An 18,119-nucleotide genomic window follows, 5' to 3' on the forward strand; every position below is an offset into this window, starting at 1 on the left:
TTTAACAGGGCCAAATTAAAAATTTCCTTAAGGTGGCTCCCACCCTTGTTGAAGGGCAAAGTTGGTTCTCTGTGAACACGGAGGCAAGGAATAACTCCAGCATTTAATGATCCGTCTTTTGAGCACATTCACCCTGCTTTATCACCTTAGGGGGCTAATTTACTATTGGAAAGACTGTATGTACAAAGCTTCCTTGACATTTCCTCTTCTTTCCCCCCCCCCAAGTTTCAGCAACTTGCTAGTATGTGTGTTAGGGTTGCCAGGTGCCTTCCTCCTGCTGGTGAGGGGATTCGGATGGCATTCTGGAAGTGACACCATCGCGTTGGCAACGTTGGGGCGACACTCTACTTTTTGTAAAAACAGCTACAAACCATAGAGTTTTGACGCGTTGGCAACGTTGGGGCGACAAACCATAGAGTTTTGCCCAAAAAGTAGAGTATCACCACTGATGCAATGATGTCACTTCGAGAAGTGATGTCAGTGCATTGGCGACGTGACATGGGGATGTCTGTTTGCGGGCAAAGTTTCCCTGCCGGCCAGCAGCAGGTCAGAGCCCACAAAAGTGGGGGATCCTCCGCTCCCACCTGGAGACTGGCAAGCCTAATGTATGTTCAGACTTCTCTACCCCAGCTGGTACGGATCTGTATAAAGGGCATTAAATGGCTGTGCTCCAAAGCACCTTTTACTTCATGGTTACCTTGTCTGTGGTCTGCAGTAAACTGTTTGCCACATACTAGTATCCAGAGAGTGGTATAGGTTCCGGAGGGGCAGGGTCAAACTAGACACTGGGTGTCATACCTAAAATAAGCACAGCTTCTAATATTTGTATCCTAGCGTTGTACCGGGCCATTAAGAAATAAGGTTTCAGATAACATTTAGCACCAATTCACAAATCTGTGTATAAAGCAGAAAATATTTCACAGTGAAATCCTATGCTGATTTCCCAGTCTAAGCCCCTGAATTCAGTGGGTTTACACTTTAGTAACTCTGATAGGCCTGCACTGCACTGTTAGATGCTTACTTTGTAGTGTAGTTATCAGTGGTATGTGGCTATGTATTAGGGTTACCAAATGTCCTCTTTTTTAGTGTCTGTCCTCTTTTGGGCTCTTTTAAAAAACTGATGACAATGTCCTCTTTTTGGGTTGTACAGTTAGGAATATTCCTAATTAGTAGCAATGATCACACCATAAATAGTACAGGTATTTAAAATGAAATTTTTCAAAGTGATCACTTGTTTGCAGTAGTCAGTCAGCTGTTCTGTGCTTATGCCAAGATATACTAAGCCAGGCTAGAATATTCGGGATGAGGCCTTTTAACACTTTCTAGCATATGGGATCCCCAACTTGGTGCTTGTGGGCGCTGTGGCACCTGCCAACACCTTTCTTGGGGCCTGTCAAATGCTTGTAAGAGTGGGTGGGGCCACGTGGGGCGTTTGTTCAGCAAGGCTTCTGATTGGCTGTGCAGATTTATAAAAATGCTTTAGAGCAGCTGCCACAACACAAAGATCTTCATTCTGTGACAATGTAAACTATGGCAGCCCTTTTGTGGCTTTGCACCCACCACAGTGTGTCAGAATTCCAAAGGTGCCCACAGGCTCAAAAAGGTTGGGGATGCCAGGCTTAGCACAATTCAAAGCCAGCTTTCAGTCAGGCTCCAACCAATGGGAAGTCAGTCAGTTCTTTTCAGTCACTACAACAACATCTATACTGGGACCCAATCTCAGTGGCCTGCAACTTGTTTCCAAAGCACACACATCCATTTCCCCCCCCCCCCTTTTATGATGTCATTTCCAGAACAAAAGGAAACAGATTCATCAAGACAGCCGTTTAAGCGCCCTGAGTCTGACCTGGATAGCCCAGGCAAGCTCAGTCTTGTCAGATCTCAGAAGCTAAGCAGGGTTGACTGACTAGGTTTGCCAGCACTTGTTTAGACCATGTTTTTTATCACAAAGATCTTCATTCTGTGACTGAAAGTAAACTATGGCAGCCCTTTTGTGGCTCTGCACCCACCACGGTGTGTCAGAATTCCAAAGGTGCCCACAGGCTCAAAAAGGTTGGGGATGCCAGGCTTAGCACAATTCAAAGCCAGCTTTCAGTCAGGCTCCAACCAATGGGAAGTCAGTCAGTTCTTTTCAGTCACTACAACAACATCTATACTGGGACCCAATCTCAGTGGCCTGCAACTTGTTTCCAAAGCACACACATCCATCCCCCCCCCTTTTATGATGTCATCTCCAGAACAAAAGGAAACAGATTCATCAAGACAGCCGTTTAAGCGCCCTGAGTCTGACCTGGATAGCCCAGGCAAGCTCAGTCTTGTCAGATCTCAGAAGCTAAGCAGGGTTGACTGTCTAGGTTTGCCAGCACTTGTTTAGACCATGTTTTTTATATTTGTATATTTGTATTTTAACAAATTGTTTATATTGCTTTTGTATGATGTTACTGATTTGCTGGCTTGGTGCCCTAACAAATAAAGAAGGGTACCAGCAGTTGGGAGGCAGGGGCAGGCTTTATTCAGCCACCTCTCTGAATACCCTCCAGGCCCCCAGTAAAGGTCAGGTACGGGAGGTCGCCATGACTTCCAGGGGCACGCACACACACACACGCATTAAAAAATACCATACAAATAGCAGTTTAAAGTTTATTTTTTGTTCAGAACAATAATTCCAGCCGGCTGCAGCTCCTCAGTGATTAAAAATAATGCCAATAACCCAGAAAGGGTATTGGGTTGTTCAGCGTATAGCATTTCAGGTTCATAAGGCCTGGATATTAAAAAAAAAATCTAATAAAATATTTTAAGGTGTTTAAAAAAAAAAAAAAAAAGACGTGAAACCCGTGCCTCTTAAGGGAAAAAAGTAGACAGACACATTGCTGCCACTTCACATGAGTGTGCACTGGGATACTTGCTTGTATTCTATGACGTACTCGGGATAAATCTGATGCTTTTCGAAGATGACAAAAATCGAAGGGTCCAGAAGGTTGTCCACGCAGCTGTCGTAAAAGCTGTTGCGCTGGTCAGTTCTGGGTGGAGGGCGAAGGTAAGCTGCGTTCCCTTGAACATAGTCTCCGACTAGAACTCTACCTACAAACATCCTCTTGAAGCTGGTATCTGGCTGGCAGTACTGATGGGAGTAAATGGCATCCTTTGCGAAATAACTTCCTGAGAGAAGAGAAGCTAGTCAGAGCCAAGCCTTTCAAGCTAGGTGGGTATATAAAAGCAGTGTCAGTTTGATGCCATGGTTTTGCAAACTGTGGAATACTATGGCTTATTGGATATCCCATCCTGTTGTCTGTATTGACTCACTTTAAGCAGCGGCTGGACAAACACTTGTCAGGGATGCTCTGAGCTGATCCTGCATTGAGCAGGGGGTGTTTGATGCCATGGTTTTGCAAACTGTGGTATACTATGGCTTATTGGATTGTATTGATTGTATTGACTCACTTTAAGCAACGGCTGGACAAACACTTGTCAGGGATGCTCTGAGCTGATCCTGCATTGAGCAGGGGGGTTGGACAAGATGGCCTGTATGACCCAACTCTGGGATTCTATGATTCTATAACTGTGTAATTTGCCTTGAGACTTTGTGAGACAGGTGGACTGTAAATAACACAAATAAATACTAATCCCACTTATATGCAATTAAAAATATTTGACAGAAGTGAACAGTTAACATTTCATTATATTGATGATTAATGTTCAGCAACACCATTGGCAATTTTATATTCTGATTCGAACGGTCAATGCTTTAAGATTATTTGGACACCGTTTGACCAGTTGAATGCTCACCCTTAATCAATGCTCCGTTGACCTAAACAACGCTCAACTGGGGAGGAGCAGGATTATGCACAGATTGATAGGCAGACTACTCTTGGAAACATTTCATCTCAGAGCAATGACCTTGCCATTTTTCGGTTTTCTACTATGAATCAAGACCTGAGAGATCTATTCCTCTTGTTCAGCCTCGCTGAGCAAAAGGACACCCTGCACTGCCTGCCAACAGAAGCCCCCCTTCAGCACCTTTTCCATATAATGTGCCATGGGTCCCACAGATCCTCCAGTCAAAGTTCTGCCCACAGATGTCATGCAGGTGAGATGCACTGGTGCCATGGAACAAGAGTCTTTCATCTACCATTTTCCCTCCATTCTTCTTCCTCATCTGCTCTTTCTGCCTAGAAATAGAAGTTATATACATTTTTTAAAAAATAGTGAAACTAAACCACATACAAGCACTTATTTGTATAGCCTTACTTTTCAACAAATACCAACCCCCAAAGCATCTTCGACCCATAACCTATTTCTAAATGTCTGGTTTATATACTGACTAGCAGTAAAACCCATTGTAAAAGCAATACAACAAGCTCTAGAAAGATGTGATGTGTAACGAATGCATCGACTGGAAGCAGGTTAAGTACATATACAGTATCTCTCCTTCTATATAATTGAGTAGTGGGGTGGCCCTTTCTGGACATTCTCCACTTCAGCCAGTTGTTCCTGCGCTCCTTCTGTTTGTGCGTGCCTACGTAGATCTGTCTGTGACTGTGTCTGTATTTCTGCTTTGCAGCATACCTCGGGTTTTTGGCTTCCTGTTTTTTTTGTGTCTGATCCCATCTTCTATCTTCGCTTGGGTGTGTATCCACTGACTTTTTTGTGATAACATGGGCTGGTCCCCCCCCCCCACCTCCACCACGCTGACAGCTGTTTACTTGGTGGGTTTTTTTCTGTTCTGGAAAGTGTTGCTTCAGCAAACTTGGCTTGGAGGCTAAAGACGGCGGGTTTTGTCCCCTGAGGGAGTCAATCGTCATCTAGCGAGGAGAGCGAAGACAGTAGCTGTGTTACCGGAGCGAAGCAACCGTCTTCTGAGGAAAGTTTTGGCAGGCGCCGCCTCTGTGGGCGGGACTCAGGCAATGCAGCCAGTGGACAGGGACAGCTTCTGAGTGACACATCATGGAGCCAACTGATTTAGAGGTGTGTGGAAAGTTCAGAAAGTGCCACCCCACTACTCAATTATATATAAGGATAGATATGTTATTTTAATTGTTATCTACCTGGAGAAAGACTCTGAAGAGGCGGCCTGGAAATATCCTGAATAAATAAATAAATAACAATCCAAACACCACCATAAATCAGAAAGCTACCGAGGTTGAAGGGGTCACTATCAGCTGGACCTAGTCTGATGGAGGCTCTCTAAAGCTAATTTAGTTATCCAGCACTTGGGGAGAGCAACACTGGGAACGGACCGAAGATATTCAGTAAGTCTTTCTCAAATATTTGCAAGCACAATTCAATACAGTTGTCAGTTACTAAAGTGTTCAAATTCATAAACTAGCAGTATTTTACTGTGATGCGCTCTCTTATTGTACCAAGCACTGAGGAATTTCAGGAACAATGCACCATGACGTAGTTACATTTGGAAACTTACTAAGTCTTTGTAATGTGTATTTAGAAATTAACAGAGCATAGTGGAAGCGAGCAAACAGCACCGCATACAGCAGATTCCTAGAGAAAAACATGAGCCTCTCCCCTAAAAATGGCACGCCATTTCCAGTGGCTCCCTTGCTTCGCCTTTGCCTGTTCAGTCTGCCAAAACCTCACCCCCAAGGAAAGCACTCATTTCAACCGCTGGCTCCCCCTGCAGGTGAACTGCCGACTCTGATAGATTCAGGTGGGTAGCTGTGTTGGTCTGAGGCAGCAGAACAAAGTTTGAGTCCAGTGGGGCAACTTTAAGACAAAGTTTTATTCAAGGTATGAGCTTTCGTGTGCACTCACACTTCCTCAGATACACTGAAATCGACTCTGTTGGTCTTAAAGGTGCCACTAGACTCAAACTTTGTTCTGCCCACTCTGATGACAATCTACAGACTAATATTCACATTCGTTGATAAAGGCCCTGATCACAGCAATCAAGCCAGCTAACTTAAAAACACTGCAATCTGAGCTCTGCATACTGTACACCAAAATCTGTACTAAGGCAGACCAAATGCTTGCTTTACATTACAGAATGAAAAACCAGGTTTTCAAAGCAGCTGCAGATGATCTGCCAAAGACTAAATGCCATGCAGAGAAGGAATGTAGAAACTGGAGGGCAGATGTTGCGAGTCAGTCGGTGGGGAGGATGCTATAGCGAGACATGCTCCACTCCTCTGTGCCCAGGATAGCTTTACATGTCCCTCCAGGTGAGGAGATGCTTTGGAGGACCTCTACTTGACAAGGGCACTCTGAGACAGTCCTGGACCAAAGGCTCACCTGAGAGATTGCAGGCTCACCCTTCCATTTAGAACTCACAACCTGGATCTCACCCCTGGTCCGCTGCCTGGGCAGGAGGGAGACCATGGCTCACGAAACAGACCACAGGTCAGTGCCTACTGTACAACTTTATTGCCTGCCGGTTGGTTGCTGGGAGTCTTCAAAAGTCTTCCAAAGAATGCTAGACTTTGGTCTGATTCAGCAAGGCACATTCATGGTCATTTGACATCAATTATGTTGGCTTCCGCTGGATACCCCGAAAAATACAAATGGTATTCGAATTTGAACCAAGTGGACCACGTCAGCCCGAACTGAGGCCAGTCCCACCGAACAATTAGCACTAGAGATACTTGCTAGTAGCCTTTTGTCTCCACTACAACCCAGCTCCCAACTCCTGGGCTTCTCGATTCCCCCCTCCCCAATAGGCAAGGGTCCCCAACCTTCCCAGCTCTCCCCTCTCCATAGCAGTCCCTTCTGACTCCAGGATATTTTCTTTCTGTGGCAGCAGACACCACATGGAGTACTAGTTGTGTGGACTGCGCGGGGGAAGGGTGCTTAATCGATCCTTCCAGCCTCCTAACTAGTATTGCCAGCTCCTGGCTGGGAAATACCTGGGGATTTTGGGGGGTGGAGGAGGAGGAGGAGATTGGATTTATACTCTGGCCTTCACTCGGAGTCTCAGAGCGGCATACAATCTCCTTTCCCTTCCCCTCCCCACAACAGACACCCAGTGAGGTAGGTGGGGCCGAGAGAGCTCTTTTGAGAACTGCTTGTGAGAGAACAGCTCTAAGAGAACTGTGACTAACCCAAGGTCACACCAGCAGCTGCATGTGGAGGAGCGGGGAATCAACCCCGGTTCTCCCAAATTAGAGTCCGTGCTCTTAACCACCACACCAAACTGGTTCACCAAACTGAGGAGGGCAGGGTTTAAGGAGGGGAAGGACTTCCATGGGATATAATGCCATAGAGCCCAGCTTCCAAAGCAGCCATTTCCTCCAGGTGAACTGATCTCTGTTGCCTGGAGATCAGTTGTAACAACGGGAGATATCCAGCCACCACCTGGATGCTGACCCATGGAGTCATTACCCCATGCAAGTCTCTCAGCCCTGGGAGTAAGCCCAGCCTGGGGGTGCAAATGGCTGCTCGTGGGATGGGAGAGCCAGGGAGACATCAGTGCTTCCAGATGATGGATTGCAGGATCCAACCAGGGGTCGTTTCGTAGAAAAAGAGCTAGGGGAACTCATTAGCATAACTCATTAGCATATACCACACCCCCTGACATCACCAGAAGTGTGTCATAAGGCCACACCCCCTGACATCACCAGAAGTGTGTCATAAGGCCACACACCCCGCCCCCAACGGTCCCGGCCAACGTCACCGGCCTTGCAACTCCACTGCCGAGCCCCATGAGGGGCCCGGCGGTGGACCTGCAAGGCCAGCGGGAGTGCAAGGAAGCCCCGCAAAGGCCCTCCCTGGCCCCAGGCAGGCAGGGGTGGGGAGGGCAGGGAGGAAGCAACTTACCCTCCCTCTTCTCCTGCCTCCTCCTGGCTGAATGAGGGCCGGAAACGGGGTGGCCGGAAGCAGGGGGCGGGGCTTCGTCATGTGCCCCGCCCCTCCGTACCTCACCCGGGGGAACTGCGATCCCCCGCGATCCCCCCCGAAATGACCTCTGGATCCAACCATATTTCTATAAGCCCATGTTCAGCCCTTCCATTACTTCAGAAACTTGGAATACCTACTTGACTAGAGTGAAACAGGAAAAAATGAAACCTAGTACGGATAGGAGAAGAGAAGAGGAGAAGAGATTGGATTTATACCCCACCCTTCTCTCGGAATCTCAGAACAGTTTACAGTCTCCTTCTCTTCCTCTCCGCTCAACAGACACCAGGTGAGGTAGGTGGGGCTGAGAGAGCTCTGAGAGAACTGCTCTGGAGAGAACAGCTCTGCGAGAACTGTGACTGACCCAAGTTCACCCAGCTGCTGCATGTGGAAGAGATGGGACTCAAACCCGGTTCTCCCAGATTCGAGTCCGTGCTCCTAACCACTACACCAAACTGGCTCTGTTCAAGTCTTGGAAAAAAAATCATTACTGTACATAGCCACATGGACATCAGGTCATGAGCCCTGACAGCTTTGCAAGTGGCCATCAATTAATGGAGAAAGGAACAGAAGGAGAGGGGGAGGTCCATGTCAGTTACAATAAGCAAGAAAATAGGCAGCTGATTGCAGATCTGGACCAAATCCTCATGCAATAACCATTATCTCAAGAGTACCATGAAGTAAAGATCCAGTACAAACCACTGAAAGACTTGCCAAAGAGAAGGGTTCTGATTCCTTAGGAGCCTCCGGATCACAAAGCCTTCCATTGACTTCTCAAATAGCTCTCTGATTTCATTATATTCTTGAGCAGAATTGGAGACCACCACCAACTGTGTGTCAACAAACAGCACAAAGGAAAAAGCTCTTGTGAATTCCTCCGTGTTTTCCATTTTTTTCAAATTCTAAATAAGGCTACCAGGCTGCTCACAAAACAAACAAACAAACATATAGAATACACACAAGACGTCAAGAGCAAAACAAACTAACATAGTCATAAAACAAGCAGATAAATACAGCAGAAACATACAAGTGGATCAGCTGAAAAGGTACAGCCGATGCATGCATCTATACCAGGCACCTCATTCTCTGTATGAGATTTTACCCTGTAGGTAGGCTAATGATAGTATTACTTCTAGGGTGCGGTTACCACAGCAAATCACTTTCATGTCTTCCTGTGCAGCACAGTAACTGTAGCATCCAGATCTGCTTCCCAACTTTCTCGTCCCCTGCTTTTAGAACATCTTGGTCCAAATAGCAAATGTGGGTCAGAGTTACTTTTAATTACAAGCACACATGAAATCTTAACTCCTGCAAGACCCATCCTGTTCTCCATTGTGGCCAGATGGCCCTGGAAGGCTCACAGCAGAGACCCTGAGGCTAGGGCTCCCTCCTGTTATTGCTCCCAGAAACTGGCATTCAGGGGTGTACTGCTTCTAAACATGGAGGTCACATTTCACCAATATGGACATCTGCGGAAAAGGACAATCCAGTGCCTAAGCCAACTGCCACTTCGTCCTGCAGCAGTCAGTTCCACAAATTAATTAAGCGTTCTCTGAAGATGCTCTATTCCGTCTGTCCTGAATCAACTGCTTATAAATGGGTGCTGTACTAAGTTCCAGTATTTTAGGAGAAGGAAGAAAGGTGTCCCCTCCCCCACTTCATCCATCCCCTGAATCATTTTATAAACTATTATTTTTATTTTTTTAGGGGGAAGTTCTGAGTTTAACAATGCTATAACTCAAATAGTAATATGTTTTGCATCTCTTTTTCCCCCTCTGATCTCTAGTTATCTAATTGTCTATTTCTCTTTACAGGTTTATAGATTGTTATCAACCTATTTCCTCAATAACCGTTGGACATTGTTATGTATGCGGCCCGCCACAAGGCGCCCGCAAGAAAGACAGGAGCTTGGCTCCCCAGGACAATAGGACCTCGGATCCTAGTTCCCCCCCTAGCTGACCAATAGGCTTCTTGGCAGGAAATTCAAACCCTCCAATGGAGTGGGAGGCCCGGGGACGGGAGTGTATATAGTTGGCCTTGCAGGGCCGTTGTGTGTTCTTTGTTAAGTACACAAGTTAAGTTAAGTCGTTGTCCAAGTCCTCCATGCGGCCAACCCAGTACTTTTCAGACATTATTTTATCAGTTTTCAATCCAGGTATAAAATCTTGACCATATCTTCTGGAATAAGTCCTCTGATTGGTTTTATCAATTTTTACTATGTCCAGTATTTTGGTGATAATTTCACTTCTGGGAGGCATTTTTGTTTTTTTCCAATATCTGGCAAACATTATTCTGGCAGCAGTAGTTACATGCAATATAAAGTATATATCTGTTTTCCTATATTGTTCTGGTATAATACTCAATAAAAATAATTCAGGTACAAATGGGCTGGAGGTTTTGAGTGTTTAGCCTTTTCCAGGGGTCATTTCCTAGAAAAAGAGGTGCAGGAGCTCATTTGCATATGCCACACCCCCTGACAAAGGAAAGGCATGTTTAAAATGAGTTAAGGCATATGCAAATGAGTTTGAATCCCACCCTCCTTCCCTGAGTCTCTCCGCAAAAGTGGAGAGGCTCAGGGGGAAAGGCGGGCATGTCTGCCCACCACCCCTTCCCCTCTCCAGCCAACCCGCTGCGGTGGGCTAGAAAAAGAGGTGCAGGAGCTCATTTTCATAACTCATTTGCATATGCCACACCCCCTGACAAAGGGCAGGCATGTTTAAAATGAGTTAAGACATATGCAAATAAGTTTAAGTCCCCCCCTCCACAAAAGCAGAGAGGCTCAGGGGGAAAGGTGGGCATGTCTGCCCGTCTCCCCTTCCCCTCTCCAGCCAGGGAACCTGGAGAAGATCAGGCAGGGAACCCAGGGATTTAAATCCCCCCCCCAAGTCTCTCCGCAAAAGATGCGGTGGGCGGGCTGGAGACTAGAAGGGCAGGGAGGCAGACATGCCTGGGTTCCCTGCCCTATCTTCTCCAGGTGCCCCATCAGGCAGGGAACCCAGGCATGCTTGCATGCCTGCCATCGGGCAGGGAACCCAGGCATTTAACCCCCCCCCCTGAATCTCTCCACAGGTGGGGGGTGGGGCCTGGGCTCCTTACTGCTGGAGCGCCGCTCCGGGGGGCTCCAGCAGGAAATGACCCCTGGCCTTTTCTCACCCATTGAACATGTTGGTTCACTCTCCTGCCCTTGTTCTAGTGTTGTAATATCCTTTTTTGAGATACAGTGACTTGAAGAGCACACAGCATTCCAGGTGTGGCTGCTAAGACTAAGGCACTACAATGTTGGCCATCTTATTTTCAGTCTCTTTCCTAACAATGCCTACCTTAGGGATTTGCTTTCCCCTCCCTCCCTCCTCACTGCTGCTGTGCAGCAAGCCACTATTTTTATCATGATACCAAGTTCTTTTCTGGTCATTCACCACCAGTTCAGACCTTATCAGTGTATAGGTGGAGTCAAGATTGTTGCTCCATCCTCCTAAAATTGGGGCAGATCTTCTATTCTGGGCTCAAGAGGCAAGGATAAGTTAGCAAACTCAATTTTCATGTAAAAGTTTACGCTTTAGCAAGAAGGCTAAAAAAAAGCACTCAAAATAAGCAGGTTCTGCCCTGACGTGGATAGCCCAGGCAAGCCCCATCTCAGCAGATCTTGGAAGCTAAGCAGGGTTGACTCTGGCAAGTCCTTGGGATACCTGCAAGGAATACCAGGGCTGGGGTGCAGAGGCAGGCAATAATAAGCCATCTCTCTGAAATGTCTGAGCCCCACTAGGGGTCGCCAGAAGTCAGCCATGACTTTCAGGCATACACACACACACACCCATAAAAATACTCACACAAAAAAAGCAGGTTCTCAGAGGCAGGGCTCTAGCCCCCAGCCAATACATGTTGCACCCTGACTACCACTCCGTCCAGTTCACATGTGATGAAGTCACCATGAGGCACATGTCACAGTGAATTTTGTCACTGCCAGTCTGCCCTAGTGAATGCCCGACACTGGGACAACCGACTGGCCACCTTTGCCCAAAGTTAATATACGTCTGCAGCTTGAATTGGGCCGAGAGGACTCCCGGAAGATCTCTCCCCGCTTGCATCCAGGGACCTCTTGCAGGAAGCAACACAGACGCTGCGTATCAATACCTTATAGCCTATGTCTGGCAGTGCTGAGTGGTCCCAGCTTGAAGGAAACAACTGGAAGGGAAGGGAAGAGGATTCCAAGCAACACCTGGAAATGAGAGCAAGAAAGAAAGCCCATGACACCAGCCTTCTGTAGACACCCAGTTCTCAAACAGTAAAGGCTGCGGCTTTCTAAGAATTATGCTGGAGACCAGGAGCAGATGCAAAGGGAACAGAGATCGACTATCTCAAAAGTTTCAGAAAAGCAGGGATTATAGCACCTGCAGTTTACCACACTGGAATGATCAGAACAGCACCTGTTGAAATCCCTCTCCTGAACAGCCATTAGGAGGCGGCAGAACTTTGCCTCCATTTACATTTAGGGGCAAGACCCTGAAGAGCCACGACCCGATACTCCCATGCATACAGATCATAGCCAAGAAAGTAGCATTTTGCCAACCTGGAAATGCTTAACCCATCACCTCCCGGAAGCGGGGGGCGGGGCTTCATCATGTGCCCCGCCCCCCATACCTCACCCGGGGGAACTGCGTTCCCCCGCGTTCCTCCCCGAAATGACCTCTGCTGCCATGTATTCAGTCTTTTCCTGACAGGCTTACCCTCAGCCTCACAGTGAAGATCCTTCTGTGGTGGTGGCCACCACTTCCTGTGGCAGTGAATTTACATTTAGGGGCAAGACCCTGAAGATCCACCACCCGATACTCCCATGCATACAGATCATAGTCAAGAAAGGGAAAGAATTTTCTATTTTAAAATTATCTTTCCTCTACCCAAGTAGCATTTTGCCAACCTGGAAATGCTTAGCCCCTCACCTCACTGCTGACGGTTTAAAACCCAGGGGGTGGGGATATAATTCCTTGCCAGTGTTCCCTCTAAGCTGAGTTAGTGTGAGCTAGCTCACAGTTTTTTAGCCTCCGGCTCACACATTTTTGTCTTAGCTCAGGAAGCCTGGCTCCAGAGCAAACTGATTTATGCAGTAGCCAATTTGCTCGCTCACAATCTTAATGCCAGTAGCTCACAAAGTAGAGTTTTTGCTCACAGGACTCCACAGCTTAGAGGGAGCACTGCGTTGCCCACCAGTGCAACCCAGCTTCATATTAGGGGCCTCCCAACCCAGGTAATATGTCCCAGGTTCATATTAGAGGCCATATTAGGCAGCCACTTTTTTGCTGTTAAGAGGTAGGCCTGGGCACCCAACCCCAGCATCTGAACATTTCATGTGGGCTGGCCCCTTAGTTATCCTTCCTGCAAGTCAACTCAGTCCTAGGTCTCTCCAACTTGTATCTGATGAAGGAAACCTTGACTTTCGAAACCTTATACCCAAGAAATCTTGTTGGTTCTTTAAGGTGCCACAGGACTCAAATCGAGGCCTATCCAGCTATCTCACCTGGAAAAACTGGGCACCCTATGGAATAGTCTCAACATTGCATTTCTTCTCAGCATGTTTCAAATCAAGCAACTCTTTGACTACTGGAGGAAAGAACTGAACACCTCCCCAAGAAAGCCAGACACAGGATAACAAACAAAGAAATGTTCCCATGAGAATGTGTTGAATCTGTTCTCCACACTTACAACAACCTACGGGACAAAAACTGCAGTCTACCAAGCAGGATAAAGAACGTCAGCAAAATGCACTCTCATGGAATCCATTATCCAACTCTAGTTGTGGCCAACTAGTCGCACATTGGTGGCTCTTGACAAAGGATGTACATCTGACAAACGTCAGGAGGACACACTCAGCCAGTTCAAAGAACAGGAGGGTGTCTTGGGGAGCCAATATACTTTTGCCCTGTAGCTTCATATTGCTGCCATGTACTCAGTCTTTTCCTGACAGGCTTACCCTCAGCCTCACAGTGAAGATCCTTGTGTGGTGGTGGCAGCTGGTGCCAAAAGCAATGTTTTTTTAAAAAAATCTACTGTCCCCACCCACTTTCTAAAAACACTTGAAGGGCAGCAGGAAAAGTGTCAGCCCCCACACTATACCCATGTTGGGGACCCCTGCGATACGCACAATGCTTTAGCGTTAAAGCGAAGGAGGATGTCCAGTACCCTTTTCCACGTGTGTGTTCACCTCCAAAAAACACAAGTCTAGGCCATCGGCAGACTTTCCTCTGGGTTTGATAGTACAGGTTTCGCTGGACCATGTCTGGAGGGAAAACAGCAAGGATTAACAGTAAGCAACTTGCCTCTGGCACCAAGTCACCATTCATTTAATGCTTCAGCATAGATGCAGATTATTATGAAACAATATAAAACTGGCCTTTCTTATAAGATCTGGACCTTGGTCTGCATTCCACCATGTCACTCCCTCCCTCACATTCTTCACATAGCTATAGATAAGACATGGGGGCAGGGGAGATTAGGCCAGGGATGCAAATATCTGTACAGCACAGAGCTTTCATGATAGAGCCAATGTAGGGCAATACTTAGATTATCAGATTAGGACCAGGGAGAAACAGCAGCCATGAAACTCAGTGGGTAGGCTTGACAGTCCCCGGGTTGAGGCGGGGGTTCCCCAGTTTTCAGGGCTTCTCCCTGCCCCCAAACAGCCACATCCCCTCATGACATCCCTGATGTGATGATGTCACCCGGAAGTGACATAATCACACTTGGAAGTCATGCGTGGACTCTCTGGTTTAAGGGCAAAACTCTATGGTTTTAAGCTGGTTTTACCATAGAGTTTTGCCCTTAAACCAGAGCATTCCGACACAATGTCCACAACATGATGACATCACTTCTGGGTGATGTCATCACTTTAGGAACATCCCGGAATGCCCCCCCCCCAATCCACTTGCTGGAGCGATGAGGAGACCTGGCAACCCTATCAGTAGGTGACCTTGGGCCATGCACCCTTGCTCAGCTTAACCTACTTTGCAGGGATGTTGTGAGGATTAAAATTGAGGAAGTGACATCCACTGCTTGTATCCTGCAACCCATCAAGTGAAGGCTGGTAAGAGATGCTAATTTTCTCTCGTTCTCCCTCCCCCACAGCCCTTTCTGACCCCAGGAAAGTTGATTCCCAGGGCTGCAAGGAGAGCAGAGAGAGACAGGGAGAGAGGGAGATAACCTCACTCCTGAGAGGGTCTTGTTTTCATCTCTCCTACCTGAGTGGCTATGGACCATTCCCCAGGACTAAGAAACTGAGAACACACAATGTAAGGAAGCCTCTAACAAGGGACAATTACTTTATGTGGTAATAGAACAAAGTTTGAGTCCAGTGGCACCTTTAAGACCAACAAAGTTTTATACAAGCTATAAGCTTTTGTGGGCATGCACACTTCTTCAGATAACACTGAAATGCAAGCTACCAGTCCATACATATAGGTAGAGCATGAGCATAACTATATGTATGGACTGGTAACTTACATTTCAATACATCTGAAGGAGTGCACAGGCACATCTTGAATAAAGCTCTGTTGGTCTTAAAGGTGCCACTGCCCTCAAATTTTGTTCTGTTGCTTCAGACCAACATGGCTGAATCCTTCTGTGGTAAGTTAGCCACTTTCAGGTTTTATGAAGACTGAGGCTGATAAAATCCCATGACAAAGTTCAAGAGATTTAGTATGAAGGAACAATACAGAAGTGAGAGTAACTGATAAATTGCTAGCACACAGAAATAAAGGCAACCTACTCTTGAAGTTGAGTTCATACAGCTGAGATCCAGCATGAAAGAATACAGTGCCTCTCTGGTCAGCTAGAAAAGCAGCCTCCAAGTCAGAAGAGGATATTGCAGCAGCACAGTGTTCTAAATGCTGCAGTAAAATGTGGGAGTGGGGAGAGAGAGAGAGAAAGAGAGGACAACAACAAAAACCACACTGTTAGCCTGGATTGTATAGGAATTCTCCAACATTCAACAGACTGTAGCTCCTAAGTCACCATGCAAGGTAACTGAGCACGGGAAAAACAAAGGCACGAGTTGTGCATCAGGAAGTGCCGTAGGGTTGCCTCAAGCAAGCTACCTTGTCTTAGGACACTATTTATTAAAAGACCCAACAAAGGTCTCCAGGACAGTCTACCGCAGAGGTGTCAAACTCATTTGTTACGAGGGTCAGATCTGACATAAATGCCGCTTTGTCAGGCCAGGCCATGTGTGCCATAAAATGTGATGCCAGGTACTGGAGATATAAACTGTATAAAGGACAGCAGCTGGTAAGCTCCGAGTTGGTCTATCCTCACTCCCAGGCCCCATGGGCGGACTGGAGAGCCAGCGGGGCAGCACTGGGCAGACGTTTCCACGTTGCTTGACTGCTGCAGACGAGGTTGTTCTGCCATGCTGAAGCCACAATCGGAGTGGTTCCGCCCACTCCCCCCCAAGCAGTCTTCTGTTCCCTCCCTTGCACTGGTTGCTCCTGGGCCTTATGTTTAACACTCCTGGGGTGCGTTCAGACGGAGCATTTAAGCCGGTATAGAAGCCGGTTAGAAACGGAGTACTTACACACGATCACACGCACAACATCTGTCTCCCATCCCTAACCGTTGCCAACTGTCGCAAACACCCCTTATACCGGTGTAGTTTGCTACTAGGTCCCCAAGTGGTGTTTTCCTGAGTGCTCCAGTTCTAGCCACATTTTCCCCATCTGATCACTCTCCGCCGGTGTAGAGCCACTTCCGTTCAGAAGCCCAAGGCTTCAGCTTTTCATCCTCCATTTTTTTTAAATCGTAGGTGATGTGCGCTTAGGCGAAGCTTCACCCCGGTGTTAGTAAAAGCAAACTTTAAATGGTGCCCAGTTTCAGCCCTCAGACAAGTCCGGGACCTCACTGAGGCCAGTTTCGATGTCAAAGTTTAAAGGGAAGTCTTAGCTTCAGGGCATGCTTTTCAGGCTACGGTGTTATGCTCATGTGCGAAGATCTCAATTATATGAAAGACTGCCTATGCGCATGTGCAAACTGTAGAAATTTTTTAAAACCGCCGACGTGTGCTGCTGAGCGCCTGAAGTGTGGATGCTGGGGAGCGATGTGCTGCACAGTGAGAGGTGAGTGTGATCGCGCTTCCCCCGGATCAAATTCATCCAGTTGGAACGGTTTACACCGCTCCCAGCCCGCCGTCTGACCGCACCCCCTGGTCTACTGTCAGTGCGGTACATTAGAGAAGAGCACCTAAACAAAAAGAGCAAACCAAGTAGGCGACAATAAAATGACTGCCTAATTAAATAGCACCTCACTGGGCAGGTTATCTGAGTGCCCCAGTGTGGCAAACAGCTTCTTGGGGCCATTTCAGATCGAAATACCCTTGCATGATGAATGATACCCATCTGAAGGGGTATCTTCCCCCGGTTTCTTTCACCGCTCAGCCATTTACTCCCAGCCATTCTTTTCCCTTTGCTCATTACATGACGAGGAAACACTTCAAGTACAGGAGGACACGACAAGAAACACAGGAGCACCATTAGGGCTTCGTCATGTGACCAGGTCAAAAAAAGGCTTCGCTTAGGCCACGTCTGACCACATGCAGAGGATTATGGGAACAAATCTCTAGAACTGCACACCGAATTTTAAAAGCCTGTTAGTTACATTGTATATGACTCATGCAGCTTCCACAAATGTACTTCAGCAATCCTTTGTGACTGTATTTTCCTGAGTGAAATGAAAAAAATCCACTTGTAAATGATCGCAAATGGCCACTGAACGTGCATGAAAGCAGCTTCACTCTCCACACACTGCTTTTGCATTCTTTGAATAGAAAGACATTTTATAAATAATTTGTATAAGACGTTTTGGAACTAAAATATCACCGCAGGGAAACCACCAGGGTCTGGGTCATCGGCTCACCTTTTTGCCATATTCAATCCACTGGCCAGTGCCATCCTGCCAATACCAGATGAATTCTACTCTGACAATGGAATCCAAGAGCATGACCAGGGGTGTCAGGCTTGCCTCCTAGCTCCGGCCTTTGTCTGAAGACTTCCTGAACTGCAGCACACATCGGGAAGGAGTGCAAGGAAGCCACTGGTCCAGACTTTAAACCTGAAATACAAAGTGAAACACATTCTCATTAAGGTCAGGTGCGCCACTAGTTCATTGGATATTAAAGATTCCAATGAAAGAGCTGGAGTAAATTGAAAGAAATTATGGCAGGGGGGAAATCTGACTAGCATAAGGAGTCATTTTATCTTTCCTATCTATCACATTTTATAGAACAAAGTCTGAGTCCG

At 47.0% G+C, this 18,119-nt stretch overlaps 1 protein-coding gene across 1 annotated transcript; it reads right to left on the reverse strand.

Annotated features, from left to right (window-relative positions):
• Positions 1-2,674: 2,674 nt before the first annotated feature.
• On the reverse strand, positions 2,675-17,916 carry LOC107115499 (poly [ADP-ribose] polymerase 12-like). Its single transcript, XM_015417219.1, has 7 exons — positions 17,737-17,916; positions 15,599-15,719; positions 14,017-14,113; positions 11,974-12,058; positions 8,542-8,672; positions 4,018-4,169; positions 2,675-3,159 (listed from the first exon to the last, which is right to left on the reverse strand). The coding sequence occupies exons 1-7, from the start codon at positions 17,818-17,820 to the stop codon at positions 2,879-2,881; spliced, it is 951 nt and encodes a 316-aa protein (XP_015272705.1). The 5' UTR covers positions 17,821-17,916; the 3' UTR covers positions 2,675-2,878.
• Between the last annotated feature and the right edge of the window lie 203 nt (positions 17,917-18,119).

This window comes from Gekko japonicus, unplaced genomic scaffold (assembly GCF_001447785.1).
Source record: "Gekko japonicus isolate JY-2015 unplaced genomic scaffold, Gekko_japonicus_V1.1 scaffold1482, whole genome shotgun sequence".
NCBI lineage: Eukaryota > Metazoa > Chordata > Lepidosauria > Squamata > Gekkonidae > Gekko > Gekko japonicus.